This window comes from Anastrepha ludens, chromosome 5, assembly GCF_028408465.1.
Source record: "Anastrepha ludens isolate Willacy chromosome 5, idAnaLude1.1, whole genome shotgun sequence".
Taxonomy (NCBI): domain Eukaryota; kingdom Metazoa; phylum Arthropoda; class Insecta; order Diptera; family Tephritidae; genus Anastrepha; species Anastrepha ludens.
Window position 1 is genome coordinate 55,306,948 of NC_071501.1, and position 20,367 is coordinate 55,327,314.

The 20,367-nt window shown below is 35.9% G+C and overlaps 1 protein-coding gene across 2 annotated transcripts; it reads left to right on the forward strand.

Annotated features, from left to right (window-relative positions):
• The first annotated feature begins 553 nt into the window (after window positions 1-553).
• LOC128863879 (FERM domain-containing protein 3) lies at window positions 554-19,764 on the forward strand. Of its 2 annotated transcripts, none has more exons than XM_054103282.1 (8): window positions 554-770; window positions 8,225-8,329; window positions 8,390-8,432; window positions 8,500-8,673; window positions 8,729-9,108; window positions 11,977-12,065; window positions 13,604-13,826; window positions 18,689-18,935. In XM_054103282.1, exons 1-8 carry the CDS (start codon window positions 684-686, stop codon window positions 18,833-18,835), a joined length of 1,248 nt encoding a protein of 415 aa, XP_053959257.1. In that variant the 5' UTR covers window positions 554-683; the 3' UTR covers window positions 18,836-18,935. The 2 variants fall into 2 exon arrangements, with proteins under 2 accessions (XP_053959257.1, XP_053959255.1); XM_054103280.1 differs by having other exon boundaries at window positions 561-770; window positions 13,604-13,821; window positions 18,689-19,764.
• Window positions 19,765-20,367: the final 603 nt, after the last annotated feature.

The following is a 20,367-nucleotide window of genomic DNA, read 5'->3' on the forward strand; positions in this document are numbered from 1 at the left end:
TCACCGAGATTCGAACCATCGTTCTCTCTGTGAATTCCGAATGGTAATCACGCACCAACCCATTCGGCTACGGCAGCCAACGAATTATACTTACAAGAAATTAAAAATATAAATAGCATTTTTTATCAAAATATCTCAGTCTTTTTTATAAAAATTAAAATTAAATAAAAGTAATGTAATGATTTGCTCTTACAAAGAAAATATTGCAGGACACATTCGTATTTGTTTACGGTTCTTAAATAGGTATATTTTCAAACTAAAACCTTTGAATCTTCGTATCTCTGTTTCTTCAAAGCCTTTCTTCCAAATGTATTTATGAAAGTTTAGTATTGGAAACAGGGTGCAGTGAATGCAGTCATTCAATAAGCCTGAGAATATTCGCAACTGCCGAGTTTATATTATGAGAAAAATATAATTTTGTTATACGAGTATCTTTAAATGTGTGTTTTTTTACCCGAGAAAATATTTGGCTTGTGTACCTGTTAAGATAAACTTGTTATAAGTAACCAATGTATACGGGTATATGAGCCTTAAGTATGTGTACAAGATCACATCAGGGTTAACAATTCAAATCACTTGAAAGTAAAAATAAGAAAAGTAAATCCTGCCTTCCTAGTTGTTATGTGCTGTATAAAGAAATAAGCATTTGCAATTTCTAAACAAAAGGATACTAAACATATAAAATGTTCAAAAAAAAAACTGAAAATGCTGCCCACAAATGTGCAGTGCATCTCTTGGAAGACTTCAATGTCGTTGAGTATGAGTTTCTAGTTAGTATTACTTATACTTCCTATTTTTCTCAAAGTCTATATATTAGTTTTGATTATATTTTACTGCTGCAGAATTTGACGAGTATGTAAATGCATGCTGGTAGAATCTCTAAAGCGTCGGTATTCTTGATACAATAAGTATAAGTAAAACGCACAACTAAACATAAACAGATTGTGTACCATGCAAGCAACTGATTAAAGTCAGTGCTATACTTTCCATGAACTAAATGTTGAAATCGAAAATCGAATATTAAAAAAGCTTTTATTAGAATTTTCGATTATCAGTTGGGTACTCTGATTACGAGCGCAAGCAGAAAATATATCAGCACATTGCATTAATGACGTAATGTGTGATTTACAACTTAAAACGTGCACTTTAATAACTTCAGCAAGCATTTCTATTGAATTTGCGTAATATAACAGCCACCCACAAATGATAGCACATCAATATATCAACCAGTTTTTAATATATTTCTTGTTGTTGTATTTCTAATTTTTGTATAAAAGTTCACTGTCTTGCAAAAACCATATAAATAAAATTAAAAAACTAAAATAATTCCGAAAACTTTTCATTCCCACTCCTTAGTTCTTAAATATAATTTCTAAAAAAATTTGGTATGCAGTTTTATATCTTGTTAAATTTAAGTATAATAAATGCATGCAAGTCTGAAGTTGCTAAAAATGCCGTAAATTTTTTATTTCTTCCCCTGATGATGTTGCACATTTTTTCCATATAACAAAGATTTACTAATTAACAACTTTCGAGACCAAGTTTTGTATGCGGATACGAAATTATTAAAAACGATTTAGCAATTTTTTTCAAAATGACAGTGATAGCGCCTTGACTGAATTCATTAAAAACTAGCCAGTTATATAGCTTCATACAATTCTTGGCAAGAAATAGAATCAGTGATACAGGATAATAAATCTTTGTATATACATACATACATACATATGTTTAGTTGATGTTGATTAAGAAATATTCCAAAAATATTTGAAATTGGTCACTCCTTGTGGGTACCTCCTTGGGACCTATAGTAAAAATTGCTATATATACATCCAACTTTTTTTTACAGGGTAAATATGTACGTTATTTGGAAAAGCGTGAAAAAAAATCTTTTAAAAAATACATGCGTCTATGGTAAATTTTGGAATATGTTCCAGAACATTAAAAAATCATGTAAGGTGAAAAAACTCTAAATATTTTCCCAAAAAACTGTGCAAAAGAAGTAAAATGAAATCCATATTACATAAGTATTTATAAAACAAAAACAATTCATTTTTATTACAAAAAATTAGTGTACAGTGAAAATTCAATCCATAAATACAAAACATATAAAAATTCAAATTGAAATTAGGAAAAAAATCTATTTTGCAACTATTTATCGCTACTGGATACAAGCGTTCACGTTTATTACCGACTTGACCAGAAATGCTGTCACCAGTTGATTTGTCAGATACAATGCCAGATATTATTTAAATTAGTAACGACTTTTGTTGATTTTTTTCGTTGTAGCAATATCTGTTAGCGACTGTTTTTTGCTTTCTCGAGTTGTTTATACAAGGTGGCGCAAAATTAAGCACCCTATCGGAAAATTTATAATTTTTGCAAACGGCGTCATACGTAAGTCATATTTGTGGAGCAATGGAGTGCGTAAAGGTCAAATAAAGATTTCCATCACTCAAAATAATTTTTTTATTAAGTGAAAAATTTATGCAAAAAAATGGACTATTAAGAGGTTATACGCAGTTATGAAGCAAATAAAAGACGGGTTGTCAAGGATTTATCCTGAAGAAACTTCAGAATATTTTAATTTGAAAATTTTTGGCGGTTATAAAAGCATCCTTCAAGAACGTAACAAAATTTTTTATTTATGAAAATGTTGATTATAGAGCGCGCTGCAGGCGATTTCTGGAACCTCCTTTAAAAAAACACGATTTACGGTGTACATCGTAACTGAGGATTGGATTATCTGAAATCAAAAAACCAAACAAATTTTGTTAATATATTAGATTATCTAGTAATTAATCGTTCGGCTAATTAAAATAGTGAATTTTCACAAAATGGCAGCTTTTAAAAGAAATGATTTCGATTTTTACGTTAAAATTTGGCCGTAAATTGATTATAAAATGGAAAATAAGTATCAGATTTACAAAAGGAACGATTAATTACTAGAAAATGTATCTTTAAAGATTGAGTTAAAACGGTTGACCGATCAAACAAGCCGTTTTCGAGATATCGTGTACACCGACTTGAAAAATGCCGTTTTGAAAAAAACACGTTTAAAGTTTCAATACCTACCTTAAAACGTGCCGAGGCATCTCTACATATTTAGGTATAACTCCGAAAGTATTGCTTAGATCTACTTCAAATTTCGTGCGTATACTTTTGAATATATGTACATTACAAAAATGCAATAAAAAAATCGATTTTTTTGAAAGTCATAACTGCGTATAACCACTTAATTATGCGCCACCTTATGCAATACTTATTGTCCAACTACAAGTGACCTAGCGATTACTTAACAAGGCATTATTTTAGGAATTATGTTTTATTTAAAAAAACATTTTTGTTTAGAGATGTGTTAGTGACCCGTTATTTCAAAGTCGTATATAAGTATAAAAACAGGTATTTTAATGAAACTCGGTATACAAAAAATTAGAGATTTTTGGCCCACAACACGTATAAAAACAAAAACAAACACTTGATATTTCAGTGATCAGAACAGAGAATTTGCCCGAATTCAATATTTATTTGGAAAAAGGAGCTTGGCACTGCACTTTGGTGTTGCTTCTTAAATTTTGAAATTTTGTTGTGTATGATTAGTTTAAGGTAGTAAATAAAAAGTACCTCCCTTCATTTTATAGTAAAGATTTCTTAATCACTAAATATTATAAAACAAAGTCGCTTTTTCTGTCCCTATGTCCCCTTATACGCTTAAATCTTTAAAACTACGCAACGGATTTTGATGCGGTTTTTTTTTAAAGATAGATTGATTGAAGAGGAAGGTTTATATCTATATAATGTGAAGAAATATATAAAGGGGGCGTGGCAATCGGTCAAAATGTGGCAAAAAAACATATTTTTTTTGTTTTCACGGCCATAAATCATAAACGAATCAACCAATTAAAATGAAACTTTCTTGAAGTTTAACTTTGAAATATTTACTTTCGTTCTGCATCAAAAAAAATAATTGATTTATTTGTTATTTAACCAAAATTGTTTAAAAAAAAGCAGCTCTTTTTCCAAAAAAAGCTGTTTGTGTGTGTGTTCGCTGTCAACCGAATGAAGCAACAGGCGTTAAGCGATAATCTCACCACACCTCATTAATGTTGAATTACATCGTATGGTGACGTATGTATGTATGTATTTACGAATTGCTCGCATTATTTCATTTCGGACATATGTACATATGTATCTATGTATGTACTGAATTCCATGTAATTATACATATGTACATACAATTTTACAGCGAAATAAAACGCTATTTTCAGGTTCTATATTAGTAAATCGCACATAATTAAAATACAGTTTTTGAATAGTTTTTATTGATTCGGAGCGCGTTTAGTTTGCTATCAATTCCATACAATAACATTTTTTGTCATTTACTTTTTACGACAACTAATAGCTTATTTTCGAAGCGATTTCAACAAATGGGTACAACATTAATCCTTATCCAATTAAATACTTTAAATACATTGTTGTTTTCATATAGATCTATGTATATGGCTCTTTACAGCATATAATTAAAAACAATATTTTTCAAGATATTACAACAGTAATTAGTAATTGAGATCTACCGGAAAAATTGCGTTAGCTGTTGCGTCATCCGGCATTGCCGCTACTCTTTTGGAAAGAGTCTTTTGGAAAGAGGCCGAACCACACACTCTACAATGAAGCACCCGCTGAAAATCGCTACCGATGATGATAACAGCGTCTGTAGTGTTTCTAGACAGAGCAATACAGGAAAATTGATGCGTGACTGCTCATTAATAGTCTGGGACGAAGCTACCATGTCAAACAAGACGTGATGAAACGTTCATGTGAGAACAGGCTATTTCCAGAGATGCTGCTAAAAGTTGGCAATGGAGAATTAACACAAAGTGAGGGAAGGATTAACCTAGAAAACCTTTGTGTTTTGATAGACAACATCCAAGAGTTAGTCAACAATGTCTATCCAGACATTGATAACATAAGTTATAAGACAATATCTTGGTTTAAAGAAAGAGCTATTCTGTCACCAACTAACGAACAAGTAGATAAAGTAAATAACTTGATTATTTCAAAGATTGATGCGCCGACGAAAATATACTACTCGGTCGATACTGTTCTCGATTTGGAAGAAGCTGTTCAATTTCCTACAGAATTTCTAAACTCTTTGAAACCGTCTGGACTCCCTCCTCACAAAATGGAGCTGAAAATAGGTTGTCCTGTTATTTTATTAAGAAACCTAAGTCCACCTAAACTTTGCAATGGCACGCGTTTGATGGTAAAATCACTGAAAACTTTCATAATAGAGTGCACAATACTCACAGGATGTGGTACCGGAGAAGATGTATTGATTCCCCGAATCCCTCTGATACCATCGGATCTACCATTCCAATTTAAACGCTTACAATTTCCGGTAAAGACATCTTTTGCAATGACCATTAATAAATCTCAGGGTCAAACCTTCAACGTTGCAGGCTTAGATTTGAGTGTTGACTGTTTTTCACATGGCCAACTGTATGTCGCTCTTTCAAGAGTAACCTCTAGAGAAAACATGTTTGTATTGTCTAATGACAAGAAAGCTATGAACGATGTATATAAAGACATTCTGTAACATAGTAATTGTTGTAAAAATAGAATAAATACATACATATGTAAAAATGCAAAAAGTTAATATGCAAAAATGTAGGGTATGAATTTAGATATCCCAAAGATAGCAGGAAATCTTCATGCTATAAAGAAAGGGGAATTGTTTTACTCCAAATTTAACGCGTGTGGGCCACGGGCAATAATGAATAAGCCAAAACTACTGGATCGATTTTAATCATTTTTTCAGTGAGTGACATAGGGTATATATTTTATACCCGTGCGAAGCTGGGCGGGTTGCTAGTAAATAATAAATAAAGTTCATTTGGCGGTAGTAGCTATCGCCAACACAAAGAAGACCGAAGAACTAAAGAACTACTATAAGAAAACACCTCTCTGCACATATTATCGCTCCATAGGGCGGAAAACATATATCCAAGTTAGAAGCAGGGAAGACACATATAACGTCAGAACTGGAAGCAAGAGAGAGGCAATACATGAGTGAACAAAGGCCAAATAGAACTGACGAAACTGCAGACTTCGTGGAAAATATGAAAAACCAAGCATTCATAAGAGATATACGCGGTTCGGACATGAAGCGGACAGCATCCTCAACGATGAAGAGGGCGTTCTCGGAAACAGTGTATTTTGCCCTGACGCAGGAAACAGCAATCCAGTGCACAAAGTCCATCGGGTTGAAGTCGAAGAGCCTACCTCGCTAGAGGAAACAATAAGGGAATAATACGAAGCCTAGCAGTTCGGATTAGAGTGTTACAACTGCGGTAAGACGAGACATATTGCCCGCACTTATAGTATACCACGCAAGCAACAGAACACAAACTACATGAAAGGAAGCAAAGCGCTGAGACTGACTAAAACGACCTAGCTCTAAATAGAGTAAATGGCCGGTCTACCTACCAGCGACTGGAAGATAGCGAAGATCGGTGAGATCGATGACAAACGAAGGTTAGTAGTGATGATTCTAAAGGAGGAATCATTGACACCGCTCGCTTCGAATTGAATAATAAACTGTGGCTTCCAAGCCTCAACAATCCATGTATATCGCAAGATGTAGCTAACAAGTGTGCTTCATCAACCGAAGCAAGGAGCAGTCTTCATGTGCAGACGATAACCCACTGAAGGACGGAGAAGCACCCAACTCTGGGATGGTAGTCGAACTCTCAAGTACCTTTCAAACCCATCTCTCTATCCATCATCATGCATCAAGGTGACGGAATTTTAATTACCTTATCGGAAGGCTTTGATTTTTGCAAGTAGTGTCGTACGTCAATCATATTTGACAATTTTGAACTAAACAGCTGCAGTATACAGTCAAGCAAGCCATTTAGTATCGACGTGTCACAGTATTTTCTACAATGGAAAAAATCAAGTATCGTCCAGAGATTGAATTTTTCTTGTTGGGAAGTTTAAAAACCGAAGAAATTAGGAACGAATGTGGAAAGGACTGTTCGCCATCAATTAGTACAGTAGAAAGATGGATTGCTGAGTTTAAACGTAGTCGTACAAGTCTTAAAGACGATCCACGTCGAGTACGTCCAAAACAGTAACAACACCAGAAATTGTAGAAAAAATACGGGATATCGGATTGGAATATCGTCAAGTAGCTGAAGTATCTTCTATCTTCGTAGAAGCCCTAGGCATATCATTGGGCAGTATAAGTAATATTTTGACTGAAATATTGGGATTGAAAAAGCTGTGTGGACAATGAATGCCGCATTCGCTAACAATGGAACAGAAATATATTCAAATGCGACTTTCTCAGCAACATTTAGGGCATTTTCCAAAGGCTAAAGTGGATTTTGTGTATGGATTCATCACCATAATCCTAAATCAAAACAAGAGGATAAAGAGTGGCCCAGAAATTGACCAAGAAGGTGTTAGAATGAGTTTTTTGGAATTTTGTTTGTAGATTACTTACAAACTGGTAAATCAATAGATTCTGAGTATTATTGTAATCTTTTAGACCTGCTGAAGGAAAACATTCGTGAAAAAAGACACAGTTTGCAAAAGAAAAAAATGCTTTTTCATCGGGACAATGCACCGCGTGACAAGAGCATTTTAACAGTGTCTAAAATCCATGAATTAAAGTTCGATTGTCTTCACCAGATATAGCCCCTAGCGACTTCCATCTGTTTCCACACCTCAAAAATGCATGCATGGAAAGCGTTTTTGATCAAATGATAAGGTCATAACAGCTGTGGAATTCATAAATTGAAATCTTGTTGGGACAAGTGTATTGATATGCAGGGAGACAATACTGCATTATAAAGTGTATTTCAAACCATAAAATTGTGTTTTACTTATCGAACCTGATAGCTCCATATTAAATTTCTTAACGAGTTGTTTTTGCTCTTTTTCCAGTTTATCACAGGGTATTTGATTGATGTGGGTTTCATACCACTCATACCTATTAATGTGTTTAAGAAAGTATTTGATCGAATCTGAGCCACTAGGTATTAGTAATGCTAACTAAATTTATGTGTCACAAATTTAAGAAAAATTTACAATACGTAAAATTAATTTAAAAAATGTTTAATGATGTGAAGTTCTGCTAAAACAAATAAAAAAATTTCAATTTTCTAATGGACCACGTGTTTATTACTATTTGCAAGAAATATTGTGTACTCATTATTTTCAGGAATTTCACAAAGGCAACTATCTTCTAGACCAGTTAAGCCAACAATTAAACATTAAAGAAAAAGATTACTTTGGGCTTCGTTACTTGGATATTTGTAAACAAAGAGTAAGAAAATTGAAGTTAACTATCTTAAATAATTTATATGAAGGTCTCAAAATATTGCAGCAATGGTTGGATTTAGGAAAACTAATAATAAAACAATGCAAAGGTTAATGCTCGAACTTATATTGAATGTTAGAAGCACTGTAAAGAAGTAACCTCAAAACTAATTGCAGATGTCAACCCCTTAATATTTTCATTTCGTGTAAAATTTTATCCAGCGGATCCATTTCACCTAAGCGCTAATGTCCGGGTGCTCTTGTATAAACAATTGAAACGTGACGTAAGCCACGGGCGCTTGTACTGTTCAATTGATGAATTCATAACTTTAGCATCTTTAATTGTACAAGGTATATTTCTAAAAACGTTGTTGATACAAACCCTTAACTTACTCTACCTTTGTAGAAGAATTTGGAGACTACGATGCGAATGTTCACACCGACAATTACGTTTCTACTCTTCAATTTTCCGTGCGGCAAATAGATGCAATCGAAAAAAAAATTATGAATAAACACAAAGGACGGAAGAAAGGACAAGATTTAAATGCTGTAATAGATGAGTTCTTAGGAATAGCACGCAATCTTGAAGCATATGGTATTGAACCACATTATGTTAAGGACCACCAGAGTTGCCAAATATATATTGGTGTAAATTTTTTGGGTATAAGTACGTTTGTTTCGGGTAAACGCTCACAACAATTTCGCTGGAGTGAAATACGAAAGTTAAACTACGAGGGCAGAATGTTCATTGCTCACATGGGCTATACTGATGCGAGTAGAGAACTTGTAAGTAATATTTAAAAAAAAAAATATTATTGTATTGTGTTATTATGTTATCCAAATGTATTGATGCTTGATAAAACATTGCTAAAATTTTCTTCCTCTCGTCGTTTGGTCGGTCATTACAAAAAATTAAAATCTTATTACAACCACCCACGCTCTCGTGTATATAAGATCAAAGATTTGGTGAAAAACTCCATGAAATAAACCCTATTAACTCTTCAACTAAACAGTTTAGTTTGTTATTTAAGTTCAAATATTCAGAACTTTTAAACAAATTGCTCCACCTCATGGACCATTAATTATTCTGTTTGAAAAAAAACCGTTGCCGAATATTATTCAAGCACCCCTTCTTAATTGTGAGTCACAAGAGGACTAATATAATATACAAAAACAGTGATTTATTTGCATACAGCTTTCGCTTTCGCTTTACTTTGGCACAACGAGATAAAATTGGGAGACTGCTACTATGAACGATTTGGCAGCAAAAGCGAGTTCACTAAAGTTATCGGAAAGAAATTTTTAGAAGGAGAATCACTGATGTACTTCTGCTCAAATATGAACGAGACGTTATCAATAAACCGGTCCGCGGATGACATATGGCAAAAATAAATTTTTTGTTTTTTGGTAGGACTGTTATAAGCTTACATGACAAATTTCAGCGTGATATGTCACATAGTTTGTTTTCTGTGCTACTGTAAACAAGTCAAGCTCGAGTGTGTTCTTCGAATTTAACGATGGAAATTCAAGTTGAACAAAGAATTTGTTTGAAATTTTGTTATTCCAACAAAATGTTGGCTTCAGACGCCTTAAAAATGTTGCAGACAACCTATGGGGTAAAAAAAGTCCTTAAACACTTTCAACATTCGTTGATGAATTTCCTTTTCTTTTAAATCTTCCAAAAAGAAAAATTCAATCACTGCACGATACTTGAATTTTTCCACTGTAGAAAATACTGTCGCAGGTCGATACTAAACTTCAAATATGTTCACAACAAGAGTGTACCAATATAACACAAAAAATTATGCTAGTAACAAAGCTCTCTCTTATCGAGCCGCAAAACTAATTGAACAACATAGTATTCTCTAGATTTCAATTTGTTAAACAGTATCTCTTAAGTAAATTAAGATAAGATAATTATACCATATCTGCTCCAAAAATGATAGAAACAAGATTGCTATCATCAGAGAGTGCGTGACGTCAGTTTTGCCAAGTTGTGCAGTGTTGCCAACCATTTGTTCTTTACAATAAATTTAGTGCTTTTTTATACCCAAAATGCGAAAAATTTTACGTTTGGTGTTTGTGTCTTTTTGTTTTTAATGTAATGCTACCGAAACTGTAAGATAAAAAAACTGTATTATTAAACAAACTCTGAGAAGATTTTAGTGCTAATGCAAATTTGTAATCGCTCCGTCCGTCCTCAATCCTTAGTAGGGCATAGGGCATTAAGAGGTGTATTCACATTAAAAATAAGCAACAAAATACCAGAAAAAACCATAACGACATTTTTACAAAAAGAATACCTTATCTTGTTACCTAACCTGAAATATAGCAAATAAGTTATATATTAAAAAAAGTCATATATTAAATTGTACATATCCATAACATATTTATTTAAAAAACACACATTTTAAAGACAATTTGTCACGCATACAAAATTCTTTAAATAGTTCAACAGAAATTTGGTATTTTATTTTCTTTAAATGGGCATTTGAGTGCGTTTTTATATCCAAAGCAAGGCAATACTGCTGTAGCGAGAGAGAGATTTGACTGCTGAAAGCCAACAATAGCTATAATCGCGGGCAATGCGCCCAGTTGTTAAAAAGAGTAAAGCTAAATAAGACTGAGTGAATTATTGAACTAATTTTTAATAAACGTATATTTTACAAAATTATAAACATTACTTTTGATTAGAACAGGCTAGAAAAATGTCATGAAGGAAGAAGTAAAACTCCAAGACTAAATAACAAAAAAATGCTAAATGAAGTTACGAAAATGGTAATTCCATAATGTATCTTCTCGTTTGAGGCATGCAATTCCCCTCTCCGCTGCATTTTCTTAATTTTTCTTTAAATGACTAATGCTTTCCATCAAGCATTTGATTGTTTGCGGAGGTTCACCCACATTTCTGATTTGGTCAATCTGCTATGGTGAACAACAAAATTGGGCGAGCAACTTCGGCTGCCGCGTCACCGGGTACTCGGCACCCGAACTCTTATTTCACACGTATTCACACCCTCGTCCAATCAGTCGTTGTTCTGACGGGAACGAAGCAGCATGAGCGGAGGGAGGCTATGTTGATTTTTTTCCTATTTCACCAATAAAATCTCGGTTTTTTGTAAAAAACTGCTGTCATGTCGCCGCTGACGTCAGCCAATCGGCTGATTCTTTCAAATTCGTTCTTGTCCGGAGGAGTCCCATGGGCTACGAATAGTACGAATTGTCAAAAATTAAATCGAACGAGGTGAATTGGGAGCTGTGAGTTAACAGAACTGAGCGCTGTTAATTCTCACTATTCGCTCTTTTGGTTTCGTTAAGTTTTTGGCTTCTGTAGACTATCAATTGATTAACTACCGAAGGCAGTTCCTTCCGTTCCTTTCAAAAACGAAATTTTATTTATACTCATTTTATTACAGGAATACAATAAAAACCATTTTTGTGTCTTTATGCGTTGAACTCGTAATACGATTCTTCTTAAGCACTAACATTTTTTTCTTATTGTAACGCAAATTATGTGCAATCAAATTAAGTTTATAAAAAAAAACTTAAAGATCAATAAACAACCCAAAAAATTAATATATTTACATTTCAATTACATAAGTATTCATTAAATAAATGTTTGGATTAAGCACTTTATTTATATCATTTATACAGAAAAAATTTACGGTTGGATTTAAGTGTACATCTGGTGCCGCATGCAGATATCTTTGGAGAAGTGCGATTGAGCATATGCTATTTTTCACGTAAGTTCCTTTTCATAGCTGGAGCGTTATCCAATATCTTTCAAACTTGTGGTTAAAGTGGTATCAGAACATGTAAATCAAATGAGAAGACAAAAATATTAAATAACACTTTTTCGAGTACAAAATTGAATGATTAACTGTATTCATGTGCTAAAATAAATGCTCTCAGTGGATCAGATAAACTTAGAAATTGTTACGGAAAATTAACTTATAACGGATAGAGGATATGACCAATGTAGTTTTTGTGGCATATTTTCTTCTCCTGCCACAATTTTTCCACTTCATGCCACAATTGCAAACCAGAGAGTAAAGTTCGGTAAAATTTTTAAATTGAATTTGATTAGAATTGATTTAATGATATTAAGAAATTTCTTTTCTATGTAAAATAATTCATACTGAATAGGAATTCATTTATATGTAAATCAACCATAAGGCAATTCAATTTCTTCAGTCAAATCTAAACTTTCTTGATGAGAAAAAATCATTCTAACTTCCGTTCAGAAAACCCAATGCGAATTGAGTATCGAAGGTGACGCGATATTGTAATTTGTGAGATTTAAACTAATCAAACTAATGAAAGCCATGTGTTAAATTGTGAAAGCACAAATTAATATAAAGCCTCCAAATGCAGAAGAGAAGTATTCTGAGCAAATGTGCTGCAAGGGATTGCTCCTGTGACGAAAGATTGGGGGTGTGATACGGTACACTAGACAGGGCTAGTTTACTGGGGCGGCAGCCCTTGGTCGGGAAAAACCCGAGTCATTCCGGTAACGTAGAACCGGCTGCCTTGGGAATGTGTTTGGTAGTTCCTACTGCTTTCGCCTGTTCTTCCTTATTCGCTTAATTTCAGAATTTGGACTACCATTTCAATTTATATACTCGAGGTGACTATTATTTTTAGTCCCTGTTTAACTACCCATAATGTACGCACCAATTTGACGCAACAATTCTTCGCGTTACATGTGTAATCTTAAATAAGTTTTGCCTCATCAAATACATGTCAATTGCTGCTGAGTACCATGTATTTAATAATTACTACATCATAACACTACCGCCATTACTGCACATTCCTTAATGTAAAAGATCATATTAAAATAGTGTTAACTAATACTCACAATATTTGAATGACTTGTATTACGGTAAGTAAATCTAAAAACTTTCACGGAGATTTGAACCAACGAACTCCGAATGGTAGTCAGGCACCAACCCATTCGGCGGCCGCCGTATATACTGAAAGAATTTTTTTTCTTATAGCGGTCACCCCTCGGCAAGCAATGGCAAACCTCCGCCATGAAAAAGCTCTTCTTAAAAAATATCTGCCACAACCCGCCAAAATTCTCTTCCGCCTCACATGTGCCTTACTACCTGATATTATGAAGCAGCACAATGGAGGCAGCTAGAATAAATTAGTCGCTGAGAAATTTTGAAATTTGTCTATTCTGAAGAGGTTGTGCGATATGTAGAATGTTTTATGTTTTTATTTAGTATATTTACAGAGTAGGAATTAAATACTCACAATAATTTTTATATAATTTTAGACTTCCTCGCTGCGGCAACGCATATGTAAACTGTGGAGGTGGAATTTTTTCTCGAGGTACAAAATTTAAATATACTGGACGCACAGAACGAGAAATTTTGACTGATATTATCTGCACATCGAACTGCCCATTAGAAACCAATGGATCAGAAAACAGGAAAAAAGCCAACAGTATGCCGGCGACACCTTCCAGTCCAAAAGGAGACTTATCCAACATCCGTAAAGTATATTTTTTCAGATGTCTTCTTTCACTTAGAAAATACTTACATTAAAATATAAAGTACATTTAACATATGGTTCAAGCAGCTCACAACTCCCGGGATTAGCCCAAGTATCCTCTGGGTAGCTTCCGAACACCCGAGTGAGCTAAAGTTGTGCGCTGGGTTTGGGACCCGCCACTTAAAAATCTTCCCTAATGAAAACATACACAAAGCCTCGGATGAGATCTTCCAACACTGATGACAACCCCTGCAAACGAACTAAGGACTATGATTTGAGGGCATGCACCTGGAATGTCCGGTCCCTTAATGGGGAAGGTGCCTCTGCCCGGCTGGTTGATGTCCTCGTGAGAGTAAAGGTTGACATCACTGCCATCCAAGAGATGCGATGGACGGGGCAAGGCAAGAAAACCATAGGACCTTGCGACGTCTACTACAGCTGCCATGTAAAGGAGCGTAAATTCGGTGTCGGATTTGTTGTGGGAGAGAGACTTTGTCGCCAAGTACTGTCGTTCACTCCGTTGGACGAGCGTCTCGCAATAATCTGCATCAAAGCCCGTTTTTTTTAACATATCGCTAATTTGCGCCAACGCCCCGACGGAAGAGAAGGACGATGCGACCAAAGATTCCTTCTATGAGCGTCTGGAACGTTCCTATGAGCGCTGCCCCCATCACGACATAAAAATCGTGCTTGGCAACTTCAACGCCAGGGTGGGGAAGGAGGGAATTTTTGGTCCCACAGTCGGAAAATTCAGCCTGCACAACGAAACATCCGGTAACGGACAGAGGCTGATCGACTTCGCCGGGGCCCGAAACATGGTAGTCTGCAGCACCAGATTCCAGCATCGAAAATCGATCATGTTGTGATAGATGGAAGACACGCTTCCAGTGATTTAGATGTACGTACGATCCGAGGACCCAACATCGACTCGAATCATTATGCTGTTGCTGCCAAACTGCGCACACGCCTCTGTGCAGCGAAAAGCGTCCATCTAACTACGCAAAGAATGTTCGACATCGAAAAGCTGCAATCACAACAGACAGCCAGAAGATTCGCCACTCGACTCTCACTCCTGCTCTCAGAAAGTACTGCCCAACAAACCGGCATGCACGAGCAATCGAGCAACATTTCTCGTTCTCTACGTACCGCCGCCGAAGAAGAAATCGGATTCCGGCGAGTCCGAAAAAACAGTTGGTACGACGAGGAATGTCATGCTGCCGCTGAAAGAAAGGATGCCGCCTATAGAGCCGCGCTACGATCGGGCGCAACGCGAGCCATATGGTATCGCTACAGAGAGCTAAGAAAGGAAGAAAGACGTATTATTCGACAGAAGAAACGAGAGGCCGAAATTCGTGAGTGCGAGGAGCTTGAGATACTGGCCAATAGGAACAACGCCCGAAAATTCTACCAGAAAGTTCGGTGGCTTACAGAAGGTTTCCAGACCGGGGCGTTTTACTGTAAGAACACAAACGGTGATCTGGTGACCAACATCCAGAGCATTCTTAAATTATGGAGGGAACACTTCTCGAACCTACTAAATAGTGACAGCTGCGCGTGTCATAGAGAATGTGAAGATCCTGTTACCCCAATCGTTGACGACGGAATTGATGTTCCGCTACCCGACCATGACGAGGTGGGAATAGCGATAACGCGGCTAAAGAACAATAAAGCCGCGGGCGCCGACGAAATACCGGCTGAGCTATTCAAACATGGCGGCGAGGAGCTGGTAAGGTGCATGCATCAGCTCCTATGCAAAATATGGTCGGATGAAAGCATGCCTGCCGATTGGAATTTAAGTGTGCTGTGCCCAATCCATAAGAAGGGTGATTCTGCAATTTGTGCCAATTACCGCGGAGCTAGTATTCTATATATCGCCTATAAGGTTCTAGCGAGCGTATTGTGTGAAAGGCTAAAGCCCACCGTCAACCAACTGATTCGACCTTATCAGTGTGGCTGCAGACCGGGAAAGTCTACCATCAATGAAATATTCACAATACGCCAAATCTTGGAAAAGACCCATGAAAGGAGTATCGACACTCACCATCTTTTCGCCGACTTCAAAGCTGCATTCGACAGTAGGCAAAGGAGTTACTTGTATGCCGCGATGTCTGAATTTGGTATCCCCCTAAAACTAATACGGCTATGCAAGATGACGTTGCTCAACACCAGCAGCACCGTCAGAATTGGGAAGGACCTCTCCGAGCCGTTTGATACCAAACGAGGTTTCAGACAGGGTGACTCGCTGTCGTGTGACTTCTGATGTTCTAGAGGATCGTACGAGCCGCAGAACTTTATCGCTCAATCACAATTTTTTATAAGAGCGTACAATTGTTGGCGTATGCCGATGATATTGACATCATCGGCCTTAACAACCGCGCTGTTAGTTCTGCCTTCCCCAAACTGGATAAAGAGGCAAAGCGAATGGGTCTGGTGGTGAACGAGGACAAAACGAAGTACTTCCTGTCATCAAACAAACAGTCGGCGCACTTGTGTATCGGCACCCACGTCACTGTTGACAGTTATGATTTCGAGGTTGTAAAAGACTTCGTATACTTAGGAAGCAGCATTAACACCGATAACAATATCAGCCTTGAAATCCAACGTAGAATCTTTCTTGCAAACAAGTGCTAATTTGGACTAAGTAGGCAATTGAGTAGTAAAGTCCTCTCTCGACGAAACTAACACTCTACAAGACTCTCATCATGCCCGTCCTAACGTATGGCGCAGAAGCTTGGACGATGACAACATCCGATGAAGCAACGCTTGGAGTGTTTGAGAGAAAGATTCTGCGCAAGATTTTTAGACCTTTGCACGTTGGCAACGGCGAATATCGCAGGCGATGGAGCGATGAGCCGTATGAGCCTTACGACAACATAGACATAGCGCAGCGAATAAAGAACCAGCGGCTACGTTGGCTGGGTCATGTCCTCCGAATGGATACAAACGCTCCGGCTCTGAAAGTATTAGACGCGGTACCAGCTGGTGGTAGCAGAGGAAGAGGAAGGCCTCCTCTGCCTTGGAAAGATCAGGTGGAGAAGGACTTGGCTTCACTTGGTGTGTCCAATTGGCGCCGGTTAGCACGAGAAAGAAACGACTGGCTCGGTCAAAATCGCGCAAGCGGTTATCGCACCAATTAAGAAGAAGAAGAAGAAGATACAAAAACGGGCAGGGTGGTCCATATAGTACTATTCTAATCATATTTTATTTTGACAATAACAGTTATTTTCCATTGGAAATCTTAACTGAGAGTCGGTATAATATCTCCCCGGAATCAAATTAATCGCTTTAGGTCTGTACAACATGTGAAACATTGCAAATTCATTTCCAAAGTCAATGTTGTAGATCCCAAAGAGTGCGGTTATTGAAAAGGCCAAAATCATATTTCCTCATAAAGTGAAATTTCGTGTAGCTATGTATGCAAACTAAGCTGCTGTATCTACGGATCATAATACCCGCGCGTGATTATCGAAAAACCAATGCATATTCAGAGAAAGACAGTTTGGCGCGGATTTTGAAGCGGTAGAATTCTTTGGCTCACTGGTCATGGACTTGGATGATATTTGGTTTGAGCAAGTTCGGTCATTGTGTTAGCAGCCCTTTTGCCGATGTTGGTTAGCCACCTAGGAGCAGCGATTTTACGCCGTTAGACTTGTGGACTGTCGAGCAATGCCGATTTTATGTGAACAATCCATGCCCTTAAGGCGAATATTGATCAAGCCATTCGGGAGATAAGAGCTAGAAACCGTTACCAAGGTCTAGGAAACTTGATTAAAATGTGGTACTACAGCCAGGACAGCCACATGAATACAGTGGTGTTCCATAAATAATATATTAGAAATGTTTGCTGTTTTAAATGAACCAATACAGTACCAATAAAATTAAATTTTTGTTAATTTCTTAAATAATAATTTATGAATTTATTAACATCTAAATGAACCGCACTGTACCTGCCCACTATAAAAACCACATTCACTTTTTATACCCGCCCACTTGTGCTTCAGGGTATAAGAACTTTATTCACATGACTGTTTGTCCCTCCCTCCATGTCTGTCCCTAACTCTAGAAAAAATGTATTTATTATATTTCAATGCCCTTTTTCCAAGGTAGTTTCATCTTGAAAAGGGACGAATGCGATCAATAAAACCGCCTACTTCCCATTTAACGATAATTTTCAAAAAATAAAAAAAGTTATGTCTCTGTTATAAATAAAGCAAACTTTCTTAAATTTGGTACAAATAATAAACCCAAAAAAGCAATAAGAGGCATGTAAAATGTTGGGAAATGAAACATAATTATTGTTGAGCTAGGATTAAACCTCGCCACTCTTTGTCTATGAGGTTTTTTGAATCCCAAATTTAGTAACATGTATATGGGTATATAAGGTTCGATCTAGACCGAATTTAGTCTTCCTTACTTATTATATGTTACGACTAAATTTCCGTCCGTCCGTCTGATCTACACTAAAACTAGTGGGTGGGGGTCTAAAAGCACAACTTGCTGCGTACATACAACAATGGCTCTTGTGATGGTTACAACATTTTTTTTAGCGCAGTCATTTTAGCACCCGCAAATAATCTCGAATGGTTGATGAGTATGTATTAAAACTGCTTATTCTTGAATTTATATTATACAATATATTGTTGTTTAAGTAAGATTTTCTATTTCCTTAGCCCCTGCTTGACTAAATGACATATGTAGTTATATAGTATTTCAAATGTAAATCAAACCATACTATAAATGGGGACTCCAGCGCCATTTAAAGTGCAACATACTTATAATACATTCTATATGTCTATATATGTACTCGTTTATGGTATGCATGATAATACGTTTGGGACTGACTTCTTTTTAATTTTTGATATTTCAGGATATAACACTTTGCCGCGATCAAAGATATCTGATTATTGGATTCCTTATACGATGCCCCCTTCGGATGACTCGGGAAGAGAAAATGGATATAGAGTACAATCTCAAATGGCAGATGAAGATAGCATTTATCACAACAATTTTATAAAAAATTATTGTAATCCTGGTTTCGATAATTTTGCACAAAACCACATAAGACAAAATGTTAATAATCCCACATCAAAGTCCTCTCCTCTCAGAAACACTAGTATAGGAAAAAACACCAATCTTTACCAAAACAAAATAAGACATACGAAAAATCTCCGTAAGTTTCATATAATGCGATCATTTTTTCCATCCTTGATTTTCGTCGTGGTAACAATGGCATTGTCGGCATTTATCATTCTTGAGTCCCAATCAGAATTATTTGACTACATTCGTAATGTACCTGAAATTATTGTTTTAAGAGATGAATATTATGTACCTCTGAGAAAATTTATTAAAGACATGGTTATTAAATAAGAAATTGGTCTGATTAGAACAGACTAGAGTAATCTGAATTTTTCCATGGTAAATGGAGAAAAAATTATATGAGGGAAATCACCCCAAAAGCCTCATTTTATGGCCAAAGCCGATAACTTGGCTAATTCTTATTCGATTTATTATTTTTCTTTCGCTGTAATGAAAACAGGCGAGGCTGCAATTAAACATATTCGCTTTCCGGTTTATTTGAATTTTTTTTCTGAACAAGAAGGTTTGACTTTACTCTTTCAAAGTTGTAAATCTAGTAAAAGTTAACAAAGTTATTAAACCCGAAATTGGACTTTGGCTATAAAATGAAATCGACAGTCATGGTTGCAAACTTCTAAACTTGACCAACCAGTAGATATACCTATAAGTGCATACAAATATGACTTAATTTATTAATATTTAATAATTTAATTTAATATTAATAATTAATAATTAAAAGTATACATATACTCGAATAAATAGGCTAATACCATACCAATTCTCCTGTGTCTAGTAAACGAATTAATTACTTTTTGAGCATACGGAATAAATCTAATTTCCTGTTGGGGGCAGTAGAGTACAAAAATTGTATTAATTTTCCGAAGATACGTTTTGGAAAACATGACTTTTAATTTTAACTAATAAAGAAAACAAACATGAGCGTAAGTGCAGCGTAAATGCAAGTAGGAATGGCGCTTCGGTGCATGCCCCATTTAGCAAAATACAAAACAATCGTCGGTTTTTAATAGCATGGGTCGTACGTGTTTGTAATAGGAATCGAGCCTTTAGTACAATATGTATGACGTTTCATATAATATTCTTTAAATATGCCGAGCTCATAAGTTTCATAAGTAAACAATAAAAGAGCATCTAATTAATTTAATGGTCATACTTCAAAGATATTTTCTCATACATACCTATAAATATTAAACCTATATACGTCGCTTAGGAGCCTGCGGGACGAACATATTGCTGTTAATTACACAGTGCTACAAAATAAAAAAATCGAAAGTACTTTTGAAGTGATATAGTGCTCGTTTTAGGTCAAGACCAGTACAACACAAAACTGTGTTTAGAAAATTCAAAACACCCTCAAATTTTGACGTGATAACGTCTTATAATTCGATGTAGCCGGCTGCACCCACGGAAAAATGTGTCGTTATCTTGCTCAATCGTCGTTATCTTGTTCAT